The following is a 17,472-nucleotide window of genomic DNA, read 5'->3' as shown; positions in this document are numbered from 1 at the left end:
CAGTCCCTGCGTACCTGGGGGTCCCTGGGCTGGAACCCAGGACCTCCCACTATGCCACCTGAAGGAGATGGACATAAACCCCAACGGTGAGGGGATGAGGACTGACTGAGCCCTGGACAAGGGACTGCAGAGTTGGAGAGATGGGCGAGGGATGAGCTGTCTAGGGTCTGGAAGGATTATTGAGCCCAGGGAAGGGCTGTGACCCAGTAGCAGGGGGGAGAAGCAGATTGTTTAGCTGTTTTGCTCATTGGAGTTTTTGTTGTTCCAGGAAAGGGAAGGGCCCTGATAGAGCTTTGGCCAGAGAGCTAAACCCAGAATTACTTGACTATAAATTATCCCTCCAGCAGCTGCAAACTGCAGGCCCACTGGGGAGCCTCTGTCTGACAGGGGAAACTGAGGAATGGCAGCACCTCCATGCTGGGGAGAGGTATCCTGCTATTGTACACACTTTGAAGTTAAACCAGTGAAGCCTTGTGTGTACACCTGGCCTAAGACAAAGAGACCTTCTCTCAACCCCTCTCACACCAGCCAGATCTGAGAGGAGTGTGACTGAGGCCCAGGCAGCAGGAGTGACTTCTGGGGGCAGACCTTTAAGTGGCCACTGGAAGGGATACGTCGCCCTGTCCCCACTATTATCTGCTACCATGACTCAGTCCCAGGCAGAGGGGACTCTGAGTGCAAAGGCCCCTGGACAGATCTGTCTGTTGTCTGTCTGCCCCTCTCACCCTAATGTGATTGTGCTGTAGTTAACAGTAGTGATGTGTCCATAAACATGATGGTGAAATCTCACCTCTTGCCCTTTTCTCCCCCTAGAGATGCTGCGATCTGACCTGGAGAGACAGAAAGGTCAGTGTCTGGGCCAATGCGGCTTGTTAAAGATTTTATGTAGCTATTTGCAAACAATGAAGAGATGAGCAAGTACCAAGATTCTCTGTAGATGGGTCATTTGCAGTTACACCAAAGGGAGGTTATGACTGACATCTTGAGATCATCACAGAAACGTGATTCCCTCAGGCATCTCTGCTGTACTAATTAACCCAGCATTTATCAATTGGCGGGTCACGACCCTCTGGAGTGGGGTCACGAAAGGCTATCGAGTTGGGAGTGGGTGGGTTGTGAGATGTTGAAAATATTATAACTGTTGCAAAGCAAAGAAAATAAAATGTCTAGAATAACTTTGGGGCTGCTAAAACCTTCAGAGTTTGGAAGGTCACATACAATAATTGTAGTGGTTGTGATGGGTTATCCAGGCTTATCTTTGTTATTGATATATGTTTTACTCTGACTTTTAGAGTAAATAAAAGGGGGTTGCGAAAATTTTTGACTTTCATTGAGGAATGAACAACCTGAAATGGCTGAGACACACTGAATTAACCCCATCACTGCTGTGACGACCTGCAGGGTCTGCTCTGTGGCTGGCTTATTTCCTGATTGAGAGTTGAATGGGTAATTTCAGCTAAGGCTGCTGCAACGTAGCTGTGAGTGCTGCAGCAGGACTAGTGCAGAAGTAACATTTAGAATATAAACCACGAGCCCAGTGTCCCATGTAACCCTTTCACTGCTGTGCCAGGGTCATTACTTGACTCTGGGTTGAGACCAGTGTGTGATTGGCTCCCTCTCTCAGCAGGGGGCACTCCAAAATCTCATTGGGGATTCCCCATTAAACTCCCTTGAGCTGTGTCTACACACAAACTTTTACCAGATTAACTGAATCAGTTGAAAAGCACCTTGGGTAAAGTTGGTGTAAACAAGGCAGGGCCTTGTGAGGTGGTGAGCTCAATGCACAGAACATCGTGTTGCCCTGATTGCCCAGTACACTGTGCCATTGCTCACTGTGATGTGATCATGTCCAGTGGCCTTTGCTAGTGGCCATGCTCAGCGGGCAGAGTTGGGGCTGCACTGAGAGTTTACTCTCTGGCTCCTTGTGTCGCTTTCATTCAAATCTCAGCCTAACATGGTTCTGGATTTGAGGTTGGGTCCAGTCAATCTGCTCAGCTCACAGCCCCACTGACCAGGCCTCCTACTCTGGTCTGCCCCTGAGCCCCTCTATGTGATCTCGTAGAATGGGTGCCTACGGGATGTGGCTGTGCAGTGCTTAAGAGCTGCTGAGGCCCCTATATGGCTTGTGCTTTGGGATTGCTGTGGATCCCCTGTCTTCTGACAGGTCAGTGGCCATGTAAGGAAGGGACCCTCAGTGCCCACAGGTTGCATTCTTTCACTGCTGCTTTCCATGAAAAACAGAGATTTTTGTATTATAAATATATCACTGCATCCCAGGTGTTTGGGGCAGGGGAGCTGGAGGTTTGGGCAGCTGGGCAGGTGTGAGAGATGATTTTGTGTCTTTACTGCAGTTTGCCAGGCTCTTACTTAAGTGATGCCTCCAACTCCCCCACTCCCATCCACGCACAACCCTCTGAGTTTAGTGGGGCTTTCAGTCCAGGGGAGCTGGCCCATCTGGGGCTAAGGGTTAGAGCCTGGGTAACACTTTCCCTTGGGCTGGTAACCTGCCCATTCTTCAGTGAGGACACAGGCTAAATCACTCAATGCTGACAGTCCTCAGGTGCCATCCCATGATTCCCCCGGGTGTGCCAGAAGCTCAGACAAGTTCTCTCATAATTCACTGGGAAAGAATCAGCGTGGCTCAGCTCACTCAGCATGGAGAACTATGGGATATGTTTCCAGCAGTCCTAGGGACTCACACGGGGTTCGCAGCACCAGTGCGGACACAGTAATGGGGTAGGGCTTTGCAGTGGGGCTGCTCTCACCCAGGTTAGGTTAGCCCAGGGGCTCAGACCCGGGTGCTGACCATGTGGGCTAACTCTGCAGTGAAGACCTACTCTGGGTGGCATTTCAGACTGAGGAGGGGATACATCTGCCCCCTTTGGCCACAGGCAGAGGTGACATTAAATTTGGGAGGGAAAGGCCTTGATTTCATTATTCTAAACCCAGCAGCCTTCACGGCAAGTAACTGCCTCAGTGCACTCTACCCCAATTTCTGTCACTACATCAAACAGTACTGAGTGGTTCTGATCAAATTATCAGCCATGAAATAGAGATGAATGCTGTCACTTTAAGGCTTTCGAATCTACAACCTGAGATGAAGGGGGCAGTTCAGATCTCTCAGATCACTGGTTTCAGGTTCTCTGCAGACTCAGGCAGAAATTGCTGTTTTGTTACAGCTGGTTCTCTTTGGAAGTATTTCTTTTTATTAGGGATTTTTTTTATTAGTGTTTATTGGTTAAACCCAAAAATCAGAAGCACCAGTTATGGAGCACAACTGTGTGGCAATTTTTAAAAAATGGAAATAATGTTGCTAAGCAAATGACTGCATAATCACATTACACAAGGGCCTGACAGTAATGCAGTCAATGGGAACATCTGTAAGCCTGTGTATGTGTAGATAATAGTAGAAAATATGCCTGTAAATGTGCAATATGTTAAATCAAATCCCCTTCTTTATGATTTATTTGTAGAAGAACATCGTGAAGAAAAAGGTAATGTTTCTTCGTTTATGTTAGCGAAGAGGGAATATAACTTATACTTCCTAAGCAGCTATTGACGTCTCTTATCAAATGGAACACAGTTGCTTTATACTGCATGCAAAGTAGAGCTCCACCATAACCCCTTCCGGTCTACACTTACTAGCTATGTCTATTTCAGTGGCTGGGGCACTGGTAACCTGGGGATTTGCTTCCTAGTCATTGACAGAAGGGAGCAGATGAATGTATTATTTTGTCATTCACTATATAGTTAGTGATGAGGAAATTTAAGTTATAATATTTCTAGCTTCCCCATCAGGGACATTCCCCATCCGGAAGGTGGTGGCCAGGGAGAAATTGGCTGCGCAAAGGTTGGGGCTGGGGTTAGACATATAATTGTAAATTTCTAAACTTTCAGACATTTAAGTTGTGATTTATTTTTATAACATTTCATGGTAGATTTTCACAAATGCATTAACTTAGAGTTGACATTTGGGACAAAAGCTTGTGCTCAAATAAATTGGTTAGTCTCTAAGGTGCCACAAGTACTCCTTTTCTTTTTACCTAGGTACTGTAATAAGAACGAGGAGTACTTGTGGCACCTTAGAGACGAACCAATTTATTTGGGCATAAACTTTCATGGGATAAAACCTACTTCATCGGATGCATGAAATGGGTTTCAGCCCACGAAAGCTTATGCCCAAATAAATTGGTTCGTCTCTAAGGTGCCACAAGGACTCCTTTTCTTTTTGCTGATACAGACTAACACGGCTGTTACTCTGAAACCTAGGTACTGTAATGTGATTTTGTGTAGTAACTCTTGACCTGTACATTCAGTAAACAGAATCTTTGCCAGATTTGCCATAGCAGATCAGACCAGGGAAGAAGCTACTGTGGAATCCTGTCTCCCACAGCACCAGTTGCTTCAGAGAAAGGTTCCAGAAACCCCAATCATGGAACACCCTGCCCAGAGGGGACGTTTCTTCCTAGCTCTAGGCAGTTCAGGGTCAGCTTATGCCCTGAAATGGGAGGTTTTACATCCCCAATAATTTTGCAGTTCTATCTAACATACTGTGACTGTCCTCACTCTCCCTGGATATGTATAATGCTACTCAGGTCTTGGTCTGAGTGATACCTGATGGTGAAGATTCACTGTGTATTTCTTGGAGAAGTATTTCAATGAAATTGAAAGGCAGCAACTTATAAAACTGTTGAGAGAGGGTGACTAGGACCATCCGATAATTGATTTACCATCTCCATGCTGTTCATTAGTATGTGCACCTCTGCCATGTCCTCTGCTGTCTCCTCTCTGAACAGTCCTAATAATAACATCTCTCCCCACACTGAAATCTTTCCATATTATAATTAACACCTTCTCCCTTTTTTGAACCCCTCCCCTCAATTTCTGCTCTAGCCTGTTGGAGATAGTGACCAGCAGAGGCACGGACTTTCTAATGTGCGTGGGGGATGCTCAATCCCCTGGTTCTGCCCCAGACCCCACTCTCCACTCCACCCCTTTCCCCAAGGCCCCGCCCCACCTCTTTCCACCCCGTTCCACCCCCTCCCCTGAGTGCACCCGGCCCTTGCTCCTCCAGCTCCCCCCTCAGTGCCTCCTGCATGCCACAGAACAGCTGATCCGCAGCAGGCAGGAGGCGCTGGGAGGGAGGAGGAGGCACTGATCAGCTGGTGGGAGGCACTGGGGTGCAGGAGAGTTGGCTGCCAATGGGTGCTCAGCACCCACCATTTTTTTCCCATGGGTGCTCCAGCCCTGGAGCACCCATGGAGTTGGTGCTATGTGTTCATCTACGTGCTTTTGGATTCTATTTTTAATTATAATTTCAACCAATTTACCAGGATCTGAACTTAAGTTTACTGGGCTGTAATTCTCCTTATCTCTCTTGCACTTTTTAAAAAATATAGGTGCAACATTTCCTACCCTCTTTTCCTCTGGATCAGTAGCTGATTTTAATTAGATGCATATTTTTGCTAGCAGCTCAGCAGTTTCACTCTTAACATTCCTTCAGCACTGCTTGTTTAGGGCTGTGTAAGTGTCTGGAACTGTTGTGAATGCCTAGGTGCATCTTTTGTCTAAAGAATTAAACTTTTTTTAGGTTTCTGACTCCCATCCCTTTTTATAAGCATGGTTTCAGGTCTATTTATGTATTGTTTTCTAGGGAAACTCTTCACTGAATTGGGGCTTGGTAAGTTCCATTTCCTCCCCCTCCCCCCCTACACACACACCCTTAATATAATCCTTGTTATATACTGTGTCCTATTCGGCATGTCTGTGTTCAGGGGAGTTCTCATCTCTCTGTGTATTTTTTTTTCAGGGTTGAGAAGAGCCCAGCTATATGCAGGTACTGTACATAAAACCGACACTTTATTCACATCAGCATCCCACCTGCCCCTGAGAGCTCTCTCCTCATTTCCCCAGCGCACCCGCACTTTCATATCAAAAGCAAGAGGCTGGAAACAGCAATATCATTGGGGGTGGGTGGAAAGGGGCAGGCAACACCCCAGGTTTATTGCAGAGCAGGGACGTGGCCCCTTTGTGATTAGTGATGAAATGCTGCCCCCATGCACACACATTGCAGTACAACTTGCCCAGGGGTACCTGCACTCCGGGGCATCCTACCGCATAGAGCTGGTGGGAGGGACACCAAGGGCAGTTACACAAGCACCGCTGGGGGTCCTGTTAGGGTCGCCGGCTCTGAGGTGCAAAAAAACCCAGGACATCTGCCTGCTCCACATCCACCACCTGTCCCCTCACTCCAGGCACTGACGCCCCATCCCCTGGCACTGTGTTGCTATCCCACCCCTGGGAGAGGGCACTAGCCCCCATAGGCTCCTGTTCCTGGGGCTGAGCCGGGAACCAACCTCGCCAAGCAGGACATGGTGCCAGATCTACTCCACTCCCCGCCCCCATCCCAGCATGACCCCCACATCCAGTACCTGTGAGGTGTAAATGGGCCGTACCGGCCCCGAGCTCCCCATATCACTCGCTGCTCCCAAGCTGCCCCATCCCCACGGCTCCCAGGAACTCTGGACCCAGAGCTCCCTCTGTGCAGGCACCACTACCCCGCGGCTTCCCGGCTACAGCCACCAACACACCCGGGGACAGACTCACAGATTTCCCAGGGCGGTGACCTGACCAAAGGGACAATCCTGGTAAACCTGGATAGGTGGCAACCCTAGGTCCTGTCCACACAGCACAGTCTGAGCTGGGTGCAGGCAGCCAGACACATGCCAACCCAGGTCCCTGGCAGGGACACTGAGCTACCATGATCACTCACTGTGTTAACTCCCCCATGTGCCGCACACCACGCTTAGAGCCCCCTGGGCCCAGCCCCAGAACAGCTGTAACCTAGACTCATAGCAATGCAGGGCAGGAAGGGACCTCGAGAGGTCGCCTAGTTCAGCCCCACCATGCTGGGGCAGGGCCTAGACCATCCAGCCTTTTCTTACAAACCCCCAGTGACGGGGATCCCACAACCTCCCTTGGAGCCAGGTCCAGAGCTTTACTGCCCTGAGAGTTAGAAAGTGTTTCCTCATCTCCAGCCTCAGTCTCCCTTGCTGAAGATTGCACCCATTGCTCCTTGGACAGGCCCTCGCCCTGCCCGCTGGGGCACTGGGGGGTATCACCAAGTGTGAGCATCGCTGTTATCATACTGCGAGGGGAAGGGGAGCCAGCTGACTCAAGGGGACAGTGAATCCCCAATCACTGATTCCAGCCCAGGCTGAGAGTCTGGTTCCCAGCAGACAGGACCTCCCATCGTAACTCACATTAACGGCAGCCTCACCGGCCATCTCCGCAGGGAGGCCAAGACCTGAATGGGCCGCAGGGATGGTTCCTCCCCAGGGAGAGACTCCAGACGATGTCAGGGCTGAGCCATGTTGGCAGGACAATGTGGGGCTCACATGACTGTTATGACATCCTCATACCCTCGATACACAGAGCTCCAGCATCTGGGGTGTAAAACCCCACTCATACCCCCAGCATGAAACTCATTGACACTGCCCCAAGGCCCTGTGTTTCCTCACCAGAAGAAGGGGTGACAGGGGGCCATGGCCCCATCACTTTTAAAAGTGGAAGGGTTTGGCCTCCCACTTTTTACCAGTCATAAGGGTTAGGGTTAAGATAGAAGCAACCAGGGGGGTGGGGTCTTGGGGGGAAGAGGCAGCGTGAGGAGAAGGGGCAGTGTGAGGGCGGGGGTGTGGGGAGAAGGGGTGGTGCGGGGACAGGAGCTTGGGGAGAAAGGGTGGAGTGGGGTTGGGGCCTTGGGGGGAAGGTGTGGCCTGGGTGGGCAGGGCCACGGTTCAGGCACCGGTGGCCCCTCTACCTTTAGGGAGTTTCTGTCACTCCTGGGGAGAGTACCATCCCAGATCCTGATCCCAGGGGCCAGAGGTGCCAACTTCCTAGTGTGCCAGGCGGTGCTTGACCCCCGCACTGCCCCAGGCCCCACCCCCACTCCACCCCTTCCTCCAAGGTCCCACCCCCACCCTGCTTCTTTCCACCCTGCTCCACCCCCACCCCACCTCTTCCCACCCTGGTCCACCCCCTCCCCCAAGCACGCCCTGCCCTTGCTCCTCCCCCTCACCCCAGTGCCTCCTGCAGGCCACTGAACAGCTGATCACGGCGGGAGGGCGGGGGAGGCTCTGATCATCAGGGCTGCTGGTGGGCGGAGGTGCTGGGGGGAGGGGGGAGCTGATGGGCAGGCCTACCGGTGGGTGCTCAGCGCCCACCATTTTTTCCCAAAGTGTCTTCAGTGGCTGGGTGTGAAAGTTCCCAGCGTGTCTGACCCAGGGCCAGTTAATGAGAGCGAGGGGGGTGGCTGGCGCAGTCGTTAGATGGAGACACTTGAGCCCCTGGGGCTCTGGGATGGTCTCTGGGACCATTATCCGCTCTGGGAGACGCCCAGGTGTATCTGCAGAGGATCTGTGCCGCTGGCAGAGTCCACGGGACAAATCACTCTGGGCAAAGAGTTGAGGCTGGAGCCCAGTCTCCATTTTCAGCCTGATTTGTGGGGGTGAGATTGGGCCCAGGGGGATTTTTTCTACCCAGGGCAAATTAAATAGCAGCTCTGGAGTGTTTCATAGCTGATGTCCTGAGTCTGGCCTGGCCGTACCTCTGTGTTTTTGGGGATGCTGAGAGTCACTCACCACAAGTCACTGGGAATTGGGCTCCGAAGTTGCTCAGACAGTGGAGCTGGGTGAAATTTGGGTGCAAATAGTTTTTTTGCTGAAAAATTATATTTCGGGTTGACTGACACTATTTGCCGATTCATGACGAGTTTCCTGACGAGTTTCAATGGACAGGAAAAGCTGCCACCGCTTCCCTTCCAGCCTGTAGCTCTGTGGCCGGGCCCTCAGCGGGGAGCCCCCGGTTCCATCCCCCCATGGGATGTGGGGCAGGAATTGGAATGGGGGTCTCCCCCCCATCAGGTGAGGGCTGGAACCGCTGGGCTCCGGGTGTCTGACGTGGGGCTCCCTCAATCTCTCCTGCTGAAGACGCCCCCCTGTGTCTAAACACTGCCACGGCTGCCAGAGTGTGGGAGTGAGAATGACCCTGCAGCCCGGTGGGTCGGGTCCCCACCCAGGAGCCCAGAGTCCAGCTGCCCTGCTCCCGTGACCCTGTAATTATTGATCCATAACCCCAGGGAGGGGAGGGGTTACGGCCTCTGGCACAGCAGTGTCTCAGGCATGTGTGTGCCCCTGTGCAAACCCCAGTGCAGACGCACCGCGCGGGTGTGAACTGGGACTGGCCCCCGGTGCAGTTGCTCCCAGATGGAGGGAGCAAGATCCTGTCTGAGGATCGGAAATATGTGAGACGCAGAGACACACGCCAGGATCTGCCAAACAGTCTGGGGAGATTTGATTATCTGATTATTGCGTCTTTGTCCTGTGTGTAGGGACGGCACCAACCTGCTCTTAGTAACAAACCAACCACACATGGCCCCAGACCAAGAGAGATTCCTTGGGGCCTGCCCCACATCATCCCTCTACACCCATGGCACCTGCCCCTCCCTTACCCTTCACTCATCCCTGTGCTCACCTGGTCCCTGCCTTTATCCTGCCCCCCTCCACCTCACGTCACCCCACCCCCTCCTTTCAACCCCTTTCTGCTCCCCTTGGCCCCTGCCCCCGTCCCCCAACTTTGTCTCCCTGGCACGTGCCCCTGCCCTCCACCCACCTGTGGCCCTCAAGAATTCCCTCCCTTTGTCCCCCTGCCCTCCTGGCACCTACCCCTCTCCCCAAACACCCTCTGCACCCTGGAGCCCACCCATCACTTCACCCCCTTCTACCGCCTGCAGACCTCCCGACAGCTATTCCGGGCCCTGGGCAAAACAGTCAATAAACCTCCCTACACCCACAAGCTGTGCCCACGTGGACACCGTCCGCCTGACATTAGGGCAGTGCTATGCCTGCGCTGGCTGGTGCCCAGCTAGCTGCCGGCTGCGCTGCTGGCCGCGCTCTTCTGGCATGGCCAAGACTTCCACATGCCCCCCTGGTAGGGTTGCCAACTGTCTAATCACGCAAATGCAAATACCTTTGCCCCACCTCTTTCCTGAGGCCATGCCCCTGTTCCACCCCTTCTCCAAGGCCCGGCCCCCACTCTCTCCATCCCCCTTCCCTCCGTCACTCGCTCTCCCCCACCGTCACTCACTTTCACCAGGCTGGGGCAAGGGGTTGAGGTGCTGGGGGCGGTGTGGGGTGCAGACTCTGGGTGGGAGTTTGGGTGTGGGAGGGGGTGCGGGGTTGGACTCGGGGAGGGAGTTTGGATGCGGGACAGGTACGGGCTCTGGGAGGGAGTTTGGGTGCAGGAGCGGGTGCAGGCTCTGGGAGGGGGTTCAGGGTGCGGGCTTTAGGCTAGGGCAGGGGGTTGGGGTGTAGGAGGGGGTCAGGGGGTCGGTGCTTACCTTGGGAGGCTTCCAAAAGTGGCCGGCACACCCCTCTGGCAGTGGCTTCTAGGTGGGGAGGCTGCTGTGACAGGTTTGGTCACAGAGACCCCCTTGGGACTGTCACCTGATGTGTTGAAACTACCTCTGAGCCTGAGTTTTCCCTGTCAGCTTGGGACTCCAGAACCCTGTCTTGCTGAGCCAGACACACAAGCCTGCTGAACCACGTCCCCAAAGCTGCAGGCTTTAACTGAAAACCACTCAATAAGTACTCCTGTGTCCAGCACCCAGATGCCCAGCTCCCAGTGGGATCCAAACCCCAAATAAATACGTTTTACTCTGTATAAAGCTTATACAGGGTAAACTCATAAATTGTCTGCCCTCTATATCACTGATAGAGAGATATGCACAGCTGTTTGCTCCACCAGGTATTAATCACTTACTCTGGGTTCATTAATAAATGAAAGTGATTTTATTAAGTATAAAAAGTAGGATTTAAGTGGTTTCAAGTAATAACAGACAGAACAAAGTAAGTTACCAAGCAAAATAAAACAAAACACGCAAGTCTAAGCCTAATACATTTAAGAAACTGAATACATGTAAATCTCGCCCTCAGAGATGTTTCAATAAGCTTCTTTCACAGACTAGACTCCATCCTAGTCTGGGCCCAATCCTTTCCCCTGGTACAGTCCTTGTTCCAGCTCAGGTAGTAACTCGGGGATTTTTCATGACTGGCAGCCCCCTTTGTTCTGTTCCACCCCCTTTTATAGCTTTGGCACAAGGCAAGAATCCTTTGTCTCTCTCTGGGCCCCCCCCCCATCCTCTAAATGGAAAAGCACCAGGTTTAAGATAGATTCCGGTACCAGGTGACATGTTCTGTGAGACTTCATTACTCACTGGCTGGCAACCACATACACAGGAAGGCGTACAAGTAAATAAACCATTTACAACCAATTGTCCCAGTCAGTGGGAGCCATCAAGACTCTAAGCCACCATTAATGGCCCACACTTTGCATAGTTACAATAGGACTTCAGAGTAATACTTCATATTTCTAGTTTCGGATACAAGAATGATACATACATACACATAGAGTGAACACACTCAGTAAATTATAAGCTTTGTAATGAAAACTTACAAGAGACCTTTTGCATAAAGCATATTGCAGTTACATTATATTCACACTCACAAGCAATTTTCATAAACATATGGAGTGCAACGTCACAACCACCCCCACAGCTCCTATTGGCTGCAGTTCCCAGCCAATGGGAGCTGCAGAGTCGGCACTCAGGGCAGAGGCAGCCTGTGGAGACTCCCCTCCCAGGGGCCGTCGGCCGCTTCTGGGAATGGCGTGCAGCGAGGGCAGGCAGGAAGCCTGCCTTAGCCGTGCTGTGCTGCTGGCACTGGCCGCAGGCCCTGGGCCCTTTTACATTGCCTGGGCCCCTGGGCAATTGCCCCCTTTGCCCGCCCTGTCGGCAGGCCTGACCACCTGGCATCCACCTCTTCCTTTTCCCCCTCTGATCCCATGTCTCCCACCCTCCCGTCGCCCCCATCAGCACCCCTGTGCCTGCCACTGCCCTCACCCCAGATGCCCACCCCACCCCTCATCCTCATATGCTCTCCTGGCTCCCACCCTTCTCATCCCCATCCCTCCCCTCGCCCACCTGTGCCCACCCCTCTTCTAGCCTCATTCTGATCCCCTTTGCCCCTCTGGAGTCCTTCCATCTACTCACCCTTCCCTCTGCCCCACTGGTGCCAGCCCCTCCCCCTGCCCTCCTTTTGTCTGCCCCCTGCTCAACCCCCCTCAATCTCCATGGCACCTGCCCCTCCCTTTGCTCCCTTCCTTCCTGCTGCCCACCCCCTATTCCCCACTGGCTCCCCTCCCCTCTGCCCCGGCACCCACTCCTGCCCTCCCCCGTTTCCCTCCTTTTGTCTGCCCCTTCCTTTCCCTCCCCTTTTGTCCCCCTGGCACCTGCCCCACCCCCTGCCCCTTTGGCACCCACCCCTTCCCTTGTCCCCTCTACTCCCTCATGCATTGCCCTCCCCTTACCCCTTGTTGGCCCTGGTGCCTGCCCCATCCCACACACCACCACTGTCCCCCCAGTGTCCACCTCTCCCCCAGTGCCTGCCTCTTCCTTCTCCCACACTGACGCCCTCCCCTCCTCTTGCCCCCTGGCACAAGCGCCTTCCCTCACCCCCTGTGCTCTGGGTCCTGCTCCTCCCCTCGTGTTCCCTCGCCCCGCACGGTGCCCACACCTCCCTTCACACCCCTCTGTCCTTCTAGGGCCTGCCCTTTTCCACACTCCTCTCTCTGCCCCCCTTGTGCTCACCTGTTCCCTCACTCCCCAATCTGCCCCCCTGCCCTCCTTGCATCTGCCCCTCTGCTTAACCCCCTGCAACCCTCCTGGGGTCTGCCCCTTCCCACCATCTCCCTCTTGGTGCCCGCCCCTCCCCTCACTCCCCCCATTCCCCTCTGATGCCTGCCCCACCCCTCACAGCCTTTGTTCCCTGGTCACCTGCACCTTCCCCTGTCCCCTCCTTTGCCCACCTCATGCCTGCCCTCACTCCACATGCCTCACCTTTGGCCTCCTGGTGCCCACCCCTCCCTTCTTTTCCCCTAGGCACCAGCCCCTCTCCTCACCCACCCTCTACCCCCTGGTGCCTGCCCCTCCTCTTCTCCCTAAGCTCCTTGGCACCGGCCCCTCCCATCACCCCACTCTGTCCCCTTGACACCTGCTCCTCTCCTCACCCTCCTCTGCCCTCCAGTGACTGCCCCTGCCCTAGCCACCTCCTCATGCCTGACTAATCTAATCGCCTTTTATGATGAGATTACTGGTTCTGTGGAGGAAGGGAAAGCAGTGGATGTATTGTTTCTTGACTTTAGCAAAGCTTTTGACACGGTCTCCCACAGTATTCTTGTCAGCAAGTTAAGGAAGTATGGGCTGGATGAATGCACTATAAGGTGGGTAGAAAGCTGGCTAGATTGTCGGGCTCAACGGGTAGTGATCAATGGCTCCATGTCTAGTTGGCAGCCGGTATCAAGTGGAGTGCCCCAAGGGTTGGTCCTGGGGCCGGTTTTGTTCAATATCTTCATAAATGATCTGGAGGATGGTGTGGATTGCACTCTCAGCAAATTTGCGGATGATACTAAACTGGGAGGAGTGGTAGATATGCTGGAGGGGAGGGATAGGATACAGAAGGACCTAGACAAATTGGAGGATTGGGGCAAAAGAAATCTGATGAGGTTCAATAAGGATAAGTGCAGGGTCCTGCACTTAGGACGGAAGAACCCAATGCACCGCTACAGACTAGGGACCGAATGGCTAGGCAGCAGTTCTGCGGAAAAGGACCTAGGGGTGACAGTGGACGAGAAGCTGGATATGAGTCAGCAGTGTGCCCTTGTTGCCAAGAAGGCCAATGGCATTTTGGGATGTATAAGTAGGGGCATAGTGAGCAGATCGAGGGACGTGATCGTTCCCCTCTATTCGACATTGGTGAGGCCTCATCTGGAGTACTGTTTCCAGTTTTGGGCCCCACGCTACAAGAAGGATGTGGATAAATTGGAGAGAGTCCAGCGAAGGGCAACAAAAATGATTAGGGGTCTGGAACACATGACTTATGAGGAGAGGCTGAGGGAGCTGGGATTGTTTAGCCTGCAGAAGAGAAGAATGAGGGGGGATTTGATAGCTGCTTTCAACTACCTGAAAGCGGGTTCCAAAGAGGATGGATCTAGACTGTTCTCAATGGTAGTAGATGACAGAACGAGGAGTAATGGTCTCAAGTTGCAGTGGGGGAGGTTTAGATTGGATATTAGGAAAAACTTTTTCACTAAGAGGGTGGTGAAACACTGGAATGCGTTACCTAGGGAGGTGGTAGAATCTCCTTCCTTAGAGGTTTTTAAGGTCAGGCTTGACAAAGCCCTGGCTGGGATGATTTAACTGGGAACTGGTCCTGCTTCTAGCAGGGGATTGGATTAGATGACCTTCTGGGGTCCCTTCCAACCCTGATATTCTATGATTCTATGATTCTCCCCCAGGTTCCTGCCTCACACTGTCCCCCTGGTGCCTGCCCCATTCCTCATCCCCCCCATCCCTGGCACCTGACCCTCTCCTCAGCTCCCATCTGCCCCTCAGGAGTCCACCCCTCTCCTCATTTCCCCTGCCCCTTGGAGCCCTCCCCCCCCCGTTCCCTTACACCCCTTTGCGCCCGGATGCCTGCTCCTTCCTTTGCTTTCTGTGCCCCCTGGGGTTTGCCCCCTTCTTCTTGGTGCCCACCCTTCCCCTCATCCTGAAACCTGCCCTTCCCTTCCCGCCCCCCGTACTCCTGGTGCCTGCTCCTTCCCTTGCCCCCCATTGCTCTTGTGCCTACCCCTCCCCTTACCCGTCTCTGCCTCTCCCCTTTCCTCTCCCAGCATCAGCCTGGCCCCTCCCTGTCACTCTGTTGCCCTTCCCTCCCCCACCCCCACTGATGCCTCCCCCCCACACCTTCCTCTTGTTGTTCCCCGCAAGTTCACTCTCATGAGCAGACAGGGCTCTGAGTCCCCTTAAAGGGCAACGACCCCCCAGCACAGCGATTAGCCTGGATGCAGGTTAATTTCCCTTTGATCCCAGTGACCTGCCCCCGGCCCTGACTCTGTGACTCTCTCCCCAGTGGACATGACTCTGGATCCAGACACGGCAAATCCCTGGCTCGTCCTGTCTGAGGATCGGAAACGTGCGAGATACGGAGACACACGCCAGGATCTGCCCGACAACCCTGAGAGATTTGATCCTTTTCCCTGTGTCCTGGGCACTGAGCGGTTCATGGGCGGGAGGCATTACTGGGAGGTGGAGGTGGGAGACAAGACTAGATGGACTCTGGGGGTTTGTAGGGAATCTTTGAACAGGAAGGTCACACCCACACCTGGGAATGGATGCTGGGTCATGTGGCTGAGGGGTGGGGAATACAAGGCTGGCACCTCCACCTCTCCCCCCATCCCCGTGAGCGTCCGGCCCGGCCGGGTGGGGATTTTCCTGGACTATGAGGCGGGCGAGGTCTCGTTTTACAATGTGACTGACGGGTCCCATCTCTTCACTTTCACTGGCACCTTCTCCGGGACGCTCCGCCCTTATTTATATCCTGGTCACAAAGCTGGGGGTACAAATGTGGCTCCGCTGATAATCTGCCCGGTCCCAGCTCAGGTCGGAGGGAATCTCTGTCCCTGACAGTGACCCCTGCAGCAGAGACTGGCCCCTCCCAGCGCTGCTGCTCTTCCCCCCCACCCCCACCCCCCACCCCCAGTAGTGGAGGCCAGTTACTGATGGCAACTGGACTTTTTGTGCTGACTGGACACTGCCAGTTTCCCTTTTCAACTGGAGGTTCCAGTCGAAAACCGGACACCTGGCAACTCCTAGCCCTCATCTTTCCCCGTCCCCTGCCCCAGAGGTAGCAGATGGGGGTGGATGGGGTCATTCACTCCTGTCAGAATTTTCTACCCCTTGTGAAATCTCAGTGTAAAATATGAAACAAAAAAGATTATTCTAATTTAGAAAATATTATTGTAACAAGGTGTAAATACAAGATTATTTTAATTTACATTTCAACAGTATTTCAAAAACAAGCATCTAAACATATTTTTAGGAATGGAATTATTTACATTTATTTTTTGATTCCTCCCTCAAATCTATATTGAAGTTTAATTTCTCTAAATAACATCATTTGTATTTCAACTGTGGAATTTCAAAAAATCCAAAATATTTATCTTAACAAAATAAACTATTAAATTGTCAGACTGGGTGGTTCAGTTACAATGTACGTGTGTCAAAAACATCACAGCTACACACATGTGCAGCTGCTCTGTCTCTCCCCCTCTCTTTATTGTGTTGACTGGTTCTCTCTGGAAGGCAGGGCACATACACCCACCCCCTGCACTACATCTTTGAAAATTAATAGGTGAAAAAATGATAGAATTAATTAAGCAATATATTTAAGTTAACTCACACAAGATTATATAATATTCTTTGAAGTTCTGTCAGCATTAATTCATGTCATTTTTAAATTTGTAGCTACATATAATCGGTAATCAAGATATGATCCTTCCTTTCTTTTTCTTACATCAATAAACAAAACACGGTCCCCAACCTCAAATGTTCTCTTGCTGTATACAGAAATCTCTTCTACAATCTCAATTTTTTTGTTTTATTTTTCTTTAGAAATATTATTTGCAAGCAATGTACTGTCAGTGTCCACTATTGTTTTCAATGTATGGCTGGGCTTTTCATGTTCTTGGTTATAAGGACACAACGAATGTAGTTTGGTAAAGAAATAGAGAAGAGGTTGTATTCCTTCACTGAATCATCACAAATTAACTTAATTGTATTGAAGACGCTGGCACTTAATGACACATAACATGAAATCTGGTGAAGCTTTATTGGGAAACCTTTCTTCTCGGCCACAAATCAGTCAAAAGGGTGATATTTTTGTTGTCATGTGAGGTTTAGAGTACAAAGAAAATAAAGTTGCTCCAGGAAATTCATCACAATTCCTCTGGGTTCTGGCCACCACCTTCTGGAATGCTCTGTAAAAATAGTGACCGATTGGTCTAATTCCTTGAAATTAGCGATTGAACCTAATTTCTGGAAGAGCTGGCTGAGCAGAGTGTGAGGGGAGGCACATCACACGGCATTTCTAGGACTACTTTTTGTTTTAAACGTGATGCATTATGAACATTTTCAATGTCATAATTCAGTTTTGAAGATTTATTCACAATATGCCATTCATGGCACTGTGCCCTAAATTTACCTTGATTATTTGAAAATAGATACCCTAAATTATCTTTTGATGGATTCATTTGTGTTTTTATCCAGTCTGCTGGTATCTAGGTGGCATGGGCTGCGGAAGCTATGTGTTTTTCCTCGTTTTTAACAGTGGGAAATTTTAATCTAAAAATAGATAATTTTTCCCTAAAATTTCCTTCAGAAATATCTGCATTCCTTTCCCTATTTCTCACTGAATTATGTGTAATTACTGTGGTTTCTTATCCAATCTTATTGTGTTAGTACATGGGAAAATATGTTGGCAAATAGGTTAATATACAACATGGTTTTCACTATCTGACAAG

At 51.7% G+C, this 17,472-nt stretch overlaps 1 protein-coding gene across 1 annotated transcript in view; it reads left to right on the top strand.

Annotated features, from left to right (window-relative positions):
- Positions 1–16,141, top strand: part of LOC311530568 (butyrophilin subfamily 1 member A1-like) — a 45,788-nt gene extending 29,647 nt beyond the window's left edge. The window contains exons 6-10 of the mRNA XM_084647361.1: positions 814–846; positions 3,474–3,494; positions 5,654–5,680; positions 5,810–5,836; positions 15,024–16,141. Coding sequence (XP_084503487.1) covers positions 814–846; positions 3,474–3,494; positions 5,654–5,680; positions 5,810–5,836; positions 15,024–15,577 — 662 coding nt within the window. The 3' untranslated portion in view covers positions 15,578–16,141. The remainder of the gene's footprint in view (positions 1–813; positions 847–3,473; positions 3,495–5,653; positions 5,681–5,809; positions 5,837–15,023) is intronic.
- The last annotated feature ends 1,331 nt before the right edge of the window (positions 16,142–17,472 follow it).

Source organism: Lepidochelys olivacea (genome assembly GCF_965140295.1).
Source record: "Lepidochelys olivacea isolate rLepOli2 genome assembly, chromosome: 14".
In the NCBI taxonomy this organism is placed as follows: domain Eukaryota; kingdom Metazoa; phylum Chordata; order Testudines; family Cheloniidae; genus Lepidochelys; species Lepidochelys olivacea.
The sequence above is the reverse complement of the archived record's forward strand: the minus strand, read 5'-3'. Positions and strand labels throughout refer to the sequence as shown.